The sequence below is a fragment of the Morone saxatilis genome, unplaced genomic scaffold (genome assembly GCF_004916995.1).
Source record: "Morone saxatilis isolate NCDOM2014 unplaced genomic scaffold, NCSU_SB_2.0 Contig11, whole genome shotgun sequence".
Classification (NCBI taxonomy): domain Eukaryota; kingdom Metazoa; phylum Chordata; class Actinopteri; family Moronidae; genus Morone; species Morone saxatilis.
In genome coordinates, this window is record NW_023339663.1 from 17,908,090 (window position 1) to 17,920,471 (window position 12,382).

Below are 12,382 nucleotides of genomic sequence, written 5' to 3' on the forward strand. Positions count from 1 at the left end.
ACCCTTTTTAAAATGACGCTCTCCAGAGTCTAGCCAGTGATTTGAAAATATTCAAGACGCGGGGATCGGCCTGAACGGAGGACGTGAGAGGCTAAGCTCTGAGTCAACACACGGTCTCTGTGTGTTTGTTCACAATACCCGAGTTTAAGCTATCGTGATGCTCTCGTTCATCCGTCTAGCACGTCTGATGCAACAGTCGTCCACAGACTGCCCTTTCCATGCAAATGTCTGTTTAATTAGGACATTAAGAGTTTAATGCAACAAATGTCCATCTTAACATAAATGCTTTCTATTTTTTATCTTCTAATGTGGATGTTTTGTAAAATGAAAACATATTCCACTCAGATACATATTCCATGTTTCCAGTCCACATCTCATTTCATACGAACGTTTTTTGATTCAAGGTGGATATAATCGTTTCAGTGTCATTTATTACTAACTAACTAATGAATATTTATATTGTCGGTTAAACTGCAGATTCTCAGTTAATTAATTTTTTATTCTATTATAGAGTTCCTTAAAATAATGACTGAAAACAGTGAATTGATCATATAAATATTTGCCACTAAGTCTTCTAAACGATTGGTAAATCAGTTAATCGGCTCATGGTTGCAGCTTTTAAAGTATCATACATTCAAATGCTCTGCTTGTTAAAGATTCTCGAGCTCAATACAACATTTCAGTCTCTTGTTAAGATGAATATTTGATGCAGTTTTCACTGATGGGGTTTGTCGGGTTACTACAGGATTGCCTCTAAATGTATCTAAAGATTCCCTCTTGTGTTTTTCTAAAGTCAAGATGTTTCTCTGGCACGAGACATTTTGTTTGATCTTTAAAGTGCCATTTATTTATGACTAATCTTTAAGAATAGAAACCTTTTTGTTGTTTGTCTTCCAAAGTTATTTAATGGTCGGTTCACCATAATTACAAAGAGAAGAGTTAATTTTCAGCGCTTTGAGCACCACAAATGGTTTTCCGTTCACCTCCACTTTATTGGAGTGGAGGACGAAATTCCAGAGAGAGATTTCTCCAAACTTGGACTCTATAAATCTGTATGGCTAAATGGGAAATATATTTATTTGTAATTTGGTTGAACTGAACCTTTAAAATTCCTGCGTCGGGGTCGGTGTCTGCTGACTCTGACTTCAGTTGATGTAAGAAATTCTTCAATTTCTAAAATTCAAAGCTTAAAAAAAAGGTTGAAAGTTAAGGAAGTTGTCCGGCGACTTATACCTGAGAATGAACGTTCTGTCAATCACTACACTAGCAGTTTCTGTTTACATGTTAAATGATTCAATAGAGAAAAAAATGAAATGATCAGCAGACTGTAGTTTCACAGTTCTTGTCAGTTTTACTTTCCTTTCATAGGGTGCTGCGTTTTTTTTGGAGCTGGTCGGTTTGGTATGAGTAGAATACTAATGTTATTAAATGGCTCATGTCTGCTATTGTAAGCACTGGAAGGGATGCAGTATCAATACACTGTAAAATCCAACAATGTTCCACTGTGATGCTCAGACGGGCAGTTTAGGTCCCGCTTTAAAGACACACGCACAGACAGTTTGGTGATGTTATCGGCCTTGTGTGTAGGTTGAATTTGCCCTTAAGCTCTGATCTGTGGCCAGTTTTGCACTTTCCCCTCCCATGCTTAACTTTGTTTAAAAGGGGCCATGGAAGCTGAAACTAAACATCATTCAAGGACAACTTCACCTCAGAGATCTCCTGTGTCTGTCATGGAAATGACACTGTCATTTATATATCACTACTTGTTCTAATTGGACTTATTAAGTACAATACTTTGTTGCTTTATGTCTCTTGCATATGCAAGTCATGCTGTTACATGTTTTATTTCATAAAATTCTGGACATTCACATGTATAGTCCAGATGTATTTGTTCCTTCACAATAGTTTTGACCTCTTTCTTTTGTTTGGGAATTGTAATTTGTTTGCAAGTAACGGCTTCTTTCTTTGTGCCTGTCAGACATATTTTCTGTCTCTGCACACAGTACAGGTAGGGTTTGTTGGGTGTACTTTAAATACCTTCAAAGGTAATGAAGACACACTTAAATGCCAAAACTCTCTGCCCCTGTCTTATCTACTGCATGTTGATCTTTACACAATGTCTAATCATGCCATCAATGTGTGTGTGTGTGTGTGTATGATAATATGTATATACACCAAACCCAAATATATAGCTAAAATGAATCGTGAATAAAGCAAATTTATACTGAATATCTTTTGAACAACACTCTTTCTTGAAAAGATGATTATACACCGTGCAGTCAGAAGATGTAATAGTTAACAGATACATCTCATCATTTACGTTTGTCTTCGTCCTGCCTTTAGTTTCTTCAGGATGACCACCTGTGGAAAGTTTCTGAGAGGTTTCAGAGAGACTTTAATTGCTTGACTAAATAATTTAGGCATTTGTTTAAACAGTTGATGGAACAGTGGCACACAGTACTCCAGCTTTGATAATCTTGGCCAAACCCTCTCCTACTGCTTCCTTCGCCTGCATTTACTAAAGCACTTTGATTTTTAATCAGTCGCCCGGATGCACTTGCCAACTCTCTAGCCAAAGATTTGGTATGGAAAAAGTCATCAAAGTATATGTAAGATGAAACTTATAATAAAAATATAACTGCACAGTTGAATTAATAAAATGAATTAACTAATTTAACTGACATTGGTGGCTTGTCAAACTATGTCTGTTGGGGGCGGGGTTAAGATGTCAGTATGTCTATAATTCAGGCTGTGTGGAACAAAGCAAACGAACAAATCAAACTTAAACATTTGTTTTGAATTATAGTGGATATTTTTTTGTTAACTGACCTAATTTGCCCAACGCAAATGGGCCCATCCTGTAAATATTTGGAAACCACAATTAGAAAGTATTTTTTGAAGAGTTAATACAAGTGAACACATTGCTCTGGGTCCTTCAAAGATCGTTTTTAGTCGGTATTGAAGGCAGGCGATGTCCGGACAGACGCTGAAAGCGGGACATTATTTTGACGGCGTGGAGATCATCACACTTCATACACGATCTGCGGATTCAACCATAGAGGACTCCAATATTGTGCCTGTTGACATTTTCCCCCCTTTTGCGTGACAATGTTAAAAACAAAAATAATTTGTCGGTCATATTAATTTATCTGAACGATTGTATCTTACTTAAACGAGGAGCTATCATTAGGGCTTTGAATGCAGGTCAGTTTATGCTCAATGTCAACTCAGGCACATCTGTGGGCAGCTGAATAATGGCTGGTCCTACCCCACGTTGCGTTAGCAGGAAAGCGAGTGTGTTGACCGTCCTCTGTTGAAGTTGCTGTGTGTGTGTATATATATATAATTCACACATTAAGAGCCGCCGAACAACATGGACAACATGGAGCGACAGTAGCACAGTTTGTTCTGAACGTGGCCGACAGAAGGAGCTCACAGCCGGGATATAAAAAAAAAAACAACGACTCGCAGCGATGTCGGTGAACCGGTGTTTGTATTTGTTACCCCGGCTCCAACGCCACATCAGCCCCCGGACTGCCCGCATCACCGCCGGTGTCTGTCCGGCGTCTTCTGGGTCTAGTTTGTCACACAGACAACACCAGGCTGGTTCTGTGGTTTGTAGCAGAAAAGTTTCATCTAACAGCTCTTCTCCAAAACCCCCGGACACCTCTCTGTTCGTCCCCGTCTCCCTGAAGGCTGACTCCTCGGTGGATGGGGATGTGGGAGCAGAGCTGACCCAGCCGTTGGATAAAAGTGAGCTCAAGTGTAAAGACAACGAGGGGATGGCTGACTGATGCTCCTGCTGTCTGTATGTTAATGTCTCTCTCTCTCTCTCTGCTCTTTGTGTCTGTGATTCAGATGAACTGCTGAAACTTATGAACCGGTTTTATAAGAGGAAAGAGATGCAGATGCTGGCAGCAGATAATGGCCTGGATGGTGAGAAGTTTGTTTACATCATTTCACAGTTGTCAATACATTGTTTCCAAAAAAAACACCTCGTTTCAATGCCTGTACATATTATTTATTCGCCTCATCTGTCCATATTTTATGCACTCGCCACTAATTTCCTTTTAATTAATGCTTTACATGCTAGATAGATGTCATCAGATGTAGTGATAACCATGACTGTGGCTCAGGAGGTAGAGCAGGTCCTTCATTTACAGGCCGGGGGTTCGGCTCCTACTGTCCTTGAGCACCGGATCCTGAATTGCTTGTAGTCCAGTATGTTGCATGGTAGCGTTCTGTCATTTGTGTTGGTGTGTGGGGCCAATTGTAAAGCAAATGGGCTGCAAGCTTCTTGAAAATGAAACTAACTCATTTACTATCTAACCAGCTTTATATGTTGAGCCTCATGTGTCTCTTTTGTGTGTGTGTGTGTGTGTGTGTGTGTATACAGCTCGTCTGTTCCACCAGGCCTTCATTAGCTTCAGGAAGTACGTCCTGGAGATGTCGGTACTTCCCGCCGATCTGCACATCGTCCTTAGTGACATTCGCTATGGAGCAGGTCTGTTTTCATTAACCCCCCTTAAGAAGATGCTCTGTCAAGAGATAATATTAATTAAAGTAAACGTTGAATTAACTCTAATTTCTGTTGTGCTCCAGGTCATATAGACGACATCTACCCGTACTTTATGCGTCATGCCAAGCAGATCTTTCCTATGCTGGACTGTATGGACGACCTGAGAAAGATCTCAGACCTCAGAGTCCCTGCTAACTGGTATGTATCATATTACAGAGCCCGCCCCAGGACTGTCAGTGCCATTCATTGTATGTGCTGTTTATACACCTGATATTAGAGTCAACAATCTGGTACCAACAGTGGTTTACACCTTTCAGTCACCATCGGTATGCCTGTGTCACAACTTGTACATTATTATTTTGTGATTTGAGTGTCTGTGTGTGGATGTGTGCCTTTGTCTTTAGGTACCCTGAAGCTCGTGCCATCCAGAGGAAAGTGATTTTCCATGCTGGCCCAACGAACAGTGGCAAAACCTACCACGCCATCCAGCGATACCTGACTGCAAAGTCTGGAGTCTACTGTGGCCCCCTGAAGCTACTGGCCCACGAGATCTTTGAGAAAAGCAACACTGCTGTACGTATCTGTCTTCTTCTGTCGTCTCTTTTGTTTAAAGGGGAATTCCACTGATTTGAGCCTTTTACAGGAGTTGGGGAGTTCTACAACATGTGTGAAAAGGTTGTGTATGTATACGTGGCTCCAGAGGGAGCTGTGTGAAATAAGATACAGTGTCTTAACACACCTGAATCTCCATCCAAACTGTTGGTGGCAGAGTTGCATCGTGGGCAATGTAGGCAACAGGTTTTGACAGTTTTTTATTTTATTTTGTCAGTTGTTAGTCTGACAATGTTATAGTGGTGCAATGTTACATCAGTGAGGTACTCTTTCTTAGCATTTTAGTTTCTGTCTTTTTCTTGTGGTACTGTCTTTATCTCGCTGTGTCTATCCCGTCTTTTCTATTTCCCATCTTTGTCTATTTTTAAGATGTTGTCTTCTATCTCTTCCTCACCATGCCGTACTGTTGACTATTGTACTGACCTTTGCGTGTATTCGCAGGGTGTCGCATGTGACTTGGTTACCGGAGAGGAGAGGACCTTCGTGGACTTGGACGGTCGACCAGCTGCTCATGTGGCCTGTACCATTGAGATGTGCAATGTCACCACACAATGTAAGTAAACATAACCCATACACACATTTCTGTTTATTAGCATTAATATAACAAGAAATCTTGACATTGCTTTGTTGGACATTGGATTGAATTGTATCTTATCAGACTGTATCAACTAAATCAAAAATGAATGGTGGACTCTTTCCTAATTTATCCCAAAATGGTGGCCTCTCATCCCGTGTAATCACAAAAAAATCTGTTTAAATGAAGTTTGTCCTTTATGTTGGACAAGTATTTGAGGGTGATTGGGTCAAAGTAAAAGCAATATACGTTGTTACTACACATTAATTGATGCACTAATAATTATTAACCATTTGGGTTTTTTTCATATGATATGTCACAAATCACCAGTAGAGGTTTGTCTCACTATGAAGAGCCGATCAGCCACCCAACTGTTGAACAGTCATATGTCTTCCTTGCAGGGCTGCACAATATCATATCATATTAGCAAATATTTTGATCAGTGTGAGGATGATATTTTTTGCATCACAGACTTAGTTATTTATTTATTTATTTTAGGGTGTGTACCAAACACACATGTTATCTTAAATCTGGAGAACAAGATTTGTAGGTCGGGGCATCTTTGCATAACTGCAGTACTTCAGTATAATACTGCAGCTTCTGTGCCTATTGCAATTCTGATAATATTTAAATTAATTGTGCAGCCCTACTTATAATAACTAATATTTTGGATAGCTAGAACCAAAATGTTTTTCTTGTTAGCTCATGTAGACATTTAGGCACTGATGGAAACTATGTTTGTGATTATTATTAACATGGCAACATGCCGCACTTAGAATATGTATCACAGGTTGTTTATTTGTTTGCATGTCTGTCTGTAGATGAGGTAGCTGTAATCGATGAAATTCAAATGATCAGAGATTCTTCCAGAGGCTGGGCCTGGACCAGAGCACTGCTAGGTATGTGACACACACACAAAAACATACACACAAGACCTTTTGCGCCATCTTGGACTTTGTGTCTCTGCTGAACTAATGAACTTGAACTCTTGTTATGTTTTAGGTAACATATAGTCACCTCTAACATTTGCACTAATTTTAAGTGTAAATAGTTTTTTCATTGTACCTGATTTTAGCAGCACTTGACACTTTCTTTGTTTTATGTGTAGGTCTCTGTGCAGAGGAGATCCATGTGTGCGGGGAACCTGCAGCCATAGACTTTGTCAGAGAGCTGATGTACACCACTGGAGAGGAAATGGAGGTGAGGCAGCAATATGTAGTAGAGCAGGAAGAGAAGAGTGCCACTGATGTTTTGTATTTTTTAAATCATTGTCTTTGGGTAACCAGTCTCTGTCCTCTCTCTGAACCTCCATTCATGTCTTTCTCCTAAGGTCCACACCTACAAGCGTTTAACTCCAATCAGAGTCTTGGATCAAGCTGTTGAGTCATTAGACAACTTAAGTCCAGGAGATTGTATTGTCTGCTTCAATAAAAATGACATCTACTCCATAAGCAGACAGATTGAGGCCAGGGGGAAAGAATGTGCTGTGATTTATGGGAGTTTACCTCCAGGTGAGTTTGTAAGTGGTTTTAGAAGAACGTATAGATTTATGTATGGTTGTGTGTAGACCCAGTATGTCATCTTGGTTAGCAGCAAAGATAAAGAGGAAAGTTCTTTCTATAAATTAGTGTCTGCATGTTTATTAAAATTAGAGGTGGTCATGTGTGAATAAAGTACTTTTTAAATCAGTTCCTAGTTCCTAGTGCGCTCTATTTGTAAAAATGTTAATTGGTTTCAGCTTAAACGTTTGTCCGAAAACATCTTAAAAATTAAATAAAAGTAAAGCTTCCTGTTATTTATACTTATTTTTTTTACCAGCTATTATTTTGGCTTTTTGTGTGACTTTTGCAATAATCTCTAGACAGAGACCAAGCTCAGTTGTTGTGTGATTTACAGGCACTAAGCTGTCACAGGCTAAGAAGTTCAATGATCCTGACGACCCCTGCAAGATACTGGTTGCCACAGATGCTATTGGAATGGGCCTTAATCTGTAAGTATCATCACACACACTGTATTATTATCATGGTATTTATATTTTTTCATCCAACAAGAAGTGTAATTGTTTAATTATCATGAAGAAATTGTGTAGATTCCATCAGCTCAGCTCATATCTATTAATTTGTCTTCCCCTCTCTCTCCAGGAGTATAAAACGGATCATCTTCAACAGTCTGGTTAAGCCTAACATTAATGAGAAAGGGGAGAAACAGATGGAGACCATCAGCACATCACAAGCCCTGCAGATATCTGGCCGCGCAGGGAGGTCAGTCTCATGTTTCCCTCTATCATCCCCAGGAGTGTTAAAGGTATCCGCAAACCATTTTAATTTCTGTCAGTGTAATGTGTTAAACCAGTCTCCTCTGTCCCCTCACCCAGGTTCTCCTCCATTTTTAAAGATGGAGAAGTTACAACCATGCACAGAGACGATCTGCCTGTTCTGAAGGAAATACTCAAACACTCAGTAGACCCCATAGAGGTGATCATTTACACACAGACACACACTCTTAAGTAAAGCTTGGAAACTCAGCTTGGCTATGTATGTTTATCTTTCCTCCTCTGTCTCAGACTGCAGGTCTGCATCCTACAGCAGAGCAGATAGAGATGTTTGCCTATCATCTACCTGATGCTACACTGTCAAACCTCATTGTGAGTATAGCAACTGTTCATTCTCCTACTTTTATTAAGAATGAAAGCAACAGTTTGTGAAAAGAAAAATCACATTGAGCTGGAAAAGTGGGACAATATAACAGCCATGGGACAGTGAACGGTGCTGTACACTCAGTTTTCACATTATTAGTATATCTTGAGTTTGAAGGTTTATTCTTGCCCTTCAGACAATTTTTTTTTAAAACTGTGTCATTAAGTGATATCAATTGAGGCAATTTATGCCACCTCTTACAACTCCTTCTGGAGCCGCAAAAGGCAAAAGTGGACCTTGATTGATTTGACTTTTTTCCTTTTGTCCCCAGAACAGCCTGAATTCTTTGACGTGTTGATTTTAATAGTAATAGTTTTGGGAGGGACTGTTTCATGCTGTGTGCTTATTTGGTTGAGATCTAAGACTGCAGGGCAAGGTTGACTGAAGTAACTGCCATCTTGTCACACAACTGCCACTTTGACACGATGAATGAAAATCACTTAAAAACTGACAAACTTTGTGAATCCTCTCTCTTTCCGTCCTTTCTCACAGGACATATTTGTCAGCCTCTCTCAGGTGGACGGTATGTATTTTGTCTGCAACATTGATGACTTCAAGTTTCTGGCTGATATGATTCAGCATATCCCACTCAACCTGAGGTCCCGCTACGTCTTCTGTACTGCTCCCATCAACAGGAAACAGCTTTTTGTTTGCACCTCCTTCCTAAAGGTCAGTTTAAGTAAACATGGTAAGAAGGCACAAGATATGGAAAGAAAAGGAAGGAAGTAACAATGAGCTGATGAGCAGTAGCAACACTGAGGAAAAATAGTTCACTTTTTAACTGTCCACACCCTTGTGTAATCGCACAAATAATCTCCACATTTAAAGATGTCGTATTTTACATTAAGAATGTAACCAAGTCAGCAGTTTATGGCCTCTTACGTTTCCCCTTTTCCTACCAATGCAGTTGACAATTCATTGATGAATGCACTATGAGGGGACATAGATAGATCAAGTATGTGAGGGTATTCATCTTGTGATGAGGATTTTTTTGGGTGCAGTTAATCCAGCAAAAAAAAAAGTACTTTCTTGTATAGTTTATTGACCATTCAGATCAGTTTTCAAAGATTTGTTTTTACTTTAAAAATGATTCATGGATTCAGTGTCCAATAAATACTTTTTGTAGGCACTGTATCTTTGCCCTCTCACTTTATGGTTATATCATAGCAATAAAACAATATTAGCACCGGAATTAAATTACTATCCCTTAACAAGTAACCTTTAAGATTCAGGGTCAAGTAGTAACTTCTAATATTAATGTTGCTTGTAGAGTGGTCAGGAAGCTTATAATGTAAATGCTTAGCAAAATACTGCTGTCCTGTAATGATTTGAATATTGTTTCTCTCTCAGTTTGCCCGTCAGTTCAGTCGAGACGAACCCTTGACATTTGACTGGATCTGTCGCCATATCCACTGGCCTCTGCCTCCACCCAAAAACATTAAAGACCTGGTTCACTTGGAAGCTGTTCATGATGTGTTGGATCTTTACCTCTGGTTAAGGTAACACTATGTTTCCACTTCTTCTACTCGCAACCTGGGTGCAGTGACTTTCATCATCATACTACTTTCTCCTGACTCTTCTTAATAGTTTAACTATACATTACTATAGGGGACTGTGCTCATCATTGATTGCCTACTAATGTTGCGGTTCATCTCTCTCTCTCTCTCTCTCTCTGTGTCTCTGTCTGTCTCTGTCTGTCTCTGTCTGTCTCTGTCTCTGTCTCTGTAGCTACCGCTTCATGGACATGTTTCCAGACACGGTCATGGTTCGAGCAATCCAGCAGAAACTTGATGACATCATCCAGGAGGGTGTCCGCAATATCACCCGTCTCATCAGAGCCACTGACCCACCCGTCACTGACCTCTTACAGAAACAGAGCAAGAGGCATAATAAAACTGTCAGCAGAAGTCAAAAGGGACAGAAAGGTGACAGTAAGGAGAAGGAAAGCTCTCTGGCTTATCGCCTAATAAAAGACGGGCTGCTGACTCCTCATTTGCTCCAGGAGCTGCAGAAGGAGTGGTTTAAAGATCAAAAGCAGGATTCTACCAATCAGAGCACACTTGACCCTGAGGGCAACCAAGAGAAAGGGGGAAAGGTATAGTAGAAATGAAGAGGAAAATGCGTTGGTTGTTATACATGATAAGTGCTGTTCCCATGGAGATCAATAACTGGGATCCTTGGAAGCTTTGAATAACATCTGGTGGTGTGATTGACATTTATGCGGAGTTTTAAGCTAAAAGTAATACTAAAAGTATTTTTCAGCTAAAGCTAAAAAAGAAATGCCAAAATGGGACCTTTGAGCAAGAGCTGTGTCTTCAATTATGATCAGCTGAGATTTACACCAGAAAGCTGCATTATTTGGAGGTTGTCATGTAATTTACTTATTTTCACTGTGAACAAAATCTTACATTAAAGGTTTTCTTCCAACATACAAACAGTCACTAGTGCTTGAAGATTATTCTGGTTACTAGCTAGTGGCCCTTCACCATGGAAACTGAAAACTTGTTGTCTAATTAGTGGAATTAGCTCAACAACAAATGAGGAGTAGAGACATGGTGGTGGGTTATTGTCATGTCCTGCCTGAGCTACCGCTGGTTTTCAGTTCCGACCTGCAAACTGACAACACCTTGGTTTAACACAATGTTTCAGTAGAGTTCAGTTCACACCGTCATAAATGCTCTTTTAGAAGCACTATGATCAGGAAAACATTTTTAATACATGCACTTAGTGCGTGTGTTATGCAGGCCTGGAAAAAGTTTGCTGTCCTTTTGCTCAGAATACTCAAATGTAAAACCTCTGAACGGCATGTAGGCTATGTGGGCAATCTCTTTAAGTTAAACTGATCTGAAATGACATGGAAAACATTTTTAATTGAGTGCAGACCTGTTAGTGTCTATATAGATGATATACCATATTTTTCTCATTTGTATATTTAATGTGATTACGTATGTCAAATAAAAATCTACTGTGTTTTAACTGTCTTGATTTCATGTTTAAAAGTAACTTATTGCTGAAAGGTGGGTCACATTGTTAAACGGCAGTCAGCATAATTCATTCACATCCTTCACATGAATTTTCAATGAAACATGAGGCAACAAAAAGATTAAATCATTACAAAACAGCAAATATTAGTTCATACACTAGAGATCAATCACAAGTCATGAATGAAGAGGAACATAAGCCACAAGTTGGAAAAGTACAAATTCTAGAGTTACCTGCTTATACATTTATTTTAATCCCTTAAAATGCTGTTTTCCCATTTAAGTAATTATTAAAAGCTTAATTATTTTTTAGTAATTTTATTCCATGGTGTCATGAATATTCTATTTCAGCTTGTTCCAACTCTTCACTGAAGCTATAATGAAATGGCTGCACCGCTTCCATCAAATGAAAATATTCTAGATTTGTTGTGCACCAATTCAGACATTTTAACAAAATTCAGCCTCAGGATGGTTTCTGCAGAACTTCAGTAAAGGTCTAATATACGTCAACAGAGACACAAAATGAAACAGGAAGGAATGAAAAAAGGAAGACAGGGTTGGGTGGTAGGACAGAACGATGAGAGAAATGGGTTTGGCTAATTGTTAATCATTGAGTTAGAGTAGAGGTTGGTCTCTGCCCATTGGACTCAGTCACAGGAGGACAGGAGAGAAGAAACAGACTTTCCAATTTGTGTGCACACTAAATATCTTTTTCAACAGCATTTCAGTGGTGTGCTGTTGTGTTGTGCACTGACAGAAGAACACAAACTCATTTTACTGGAAGAGTTTTCATGGTTGTGTGTGCTGCACATCAAGATGTTTGCTGTTCATCTGGTTGCCTTCTTCTTCTCCAAACTCCAGGAGGATCCTACAAAGAAGGTGAGCTACTCCACAGTGTTACATGATACACACAATTTTAATTTGTTATGTAAGAATCTTATGAAAGTGAAATTTGCAGTGGATAAATCAGATTTGGTTGTCTTGCAGTTTTCTAATTATA

At 39.4% G+C, this 12,382-nt stretch overlaps 2 protein-coding genes across 2 annotated transcripts in view; both read left to right on the plus strand.

Moving 5' to 3' along the window:
• Positions 1-3,271: 3,271 nt before the first annotated feature.
• supv3l1 (SUV3-like helicase) lies at positions 3,272-11,386 on the plus strand. Its single transcript, XM_035652392.1, has 16 exons — positions 3,272-3,753; positions 3,859-3,936; positions 4,397-4,504; positions 4,603-4,717; positions 4,924-5,092; positions 5,573-5,684; positions 6,527-6,604; positions 6,814-6,905; positions 7,036-7,216; positions 7,602-7,695; positions 7,847-7,966; positions 8,080-8,179; positions 8,269-8,349; positions 8,894-9,070; positions 9,752-9,900; positions 10,130-11,386. Exons 1-16 carry the CDS (start codon positions 3,474-3,476, stop codon positions 10,500-10,502), a joined length of 2,307 nt encoding a protein of 768 aa, XP_035508285.1. The 5' UTR covers positions 3,272-3,473; the 3' UTR covers positions 10,503-11,386.
• Positions 11,387-12,052: 666 nt separating this feature from the next.
• Positions 12,053-12,382, plus strand: part of LOC118343441 (hexokinase HKDC1-like) — a gene marked incomplete in the record, with an annotated part of 19,381 nt that continues 19,051 nt past the window's right edge. Inside the window, 1 exon segment of the mRNA XM_035682250.1 lies at positions 12,053-12,261. Coding sequence (XP_035538143.1) covers positions 12,199-12,261 — 63 coding nt within the window.

Excerpts from the sequence above, each read along its gene's own strand:
- supv3l1 (XM_035652392.1), top strand. The coding sequence starts at position 3,474 with ATGTCGGTGAACCGGTGTTTGTATTTGTTACCCCGGCTCCAACGCCAC. Across the intron at positions 7,967-8,079 it reads ATATCTGGCCGCGCAGGGAG|GTTCTCCTCCATTTTTAAAG; the intron begins GTCAGTCTCATG and ends CCCCTCACCCAG. Across the intron at positions 9,071-9,751 it reads TTTGCACCTCCTTCCTAAAG|TTTGCCCGTCAGTTCAGTCG; the intron begins GTCAGTTTAAGT and ends TTTCTCTCTCAG.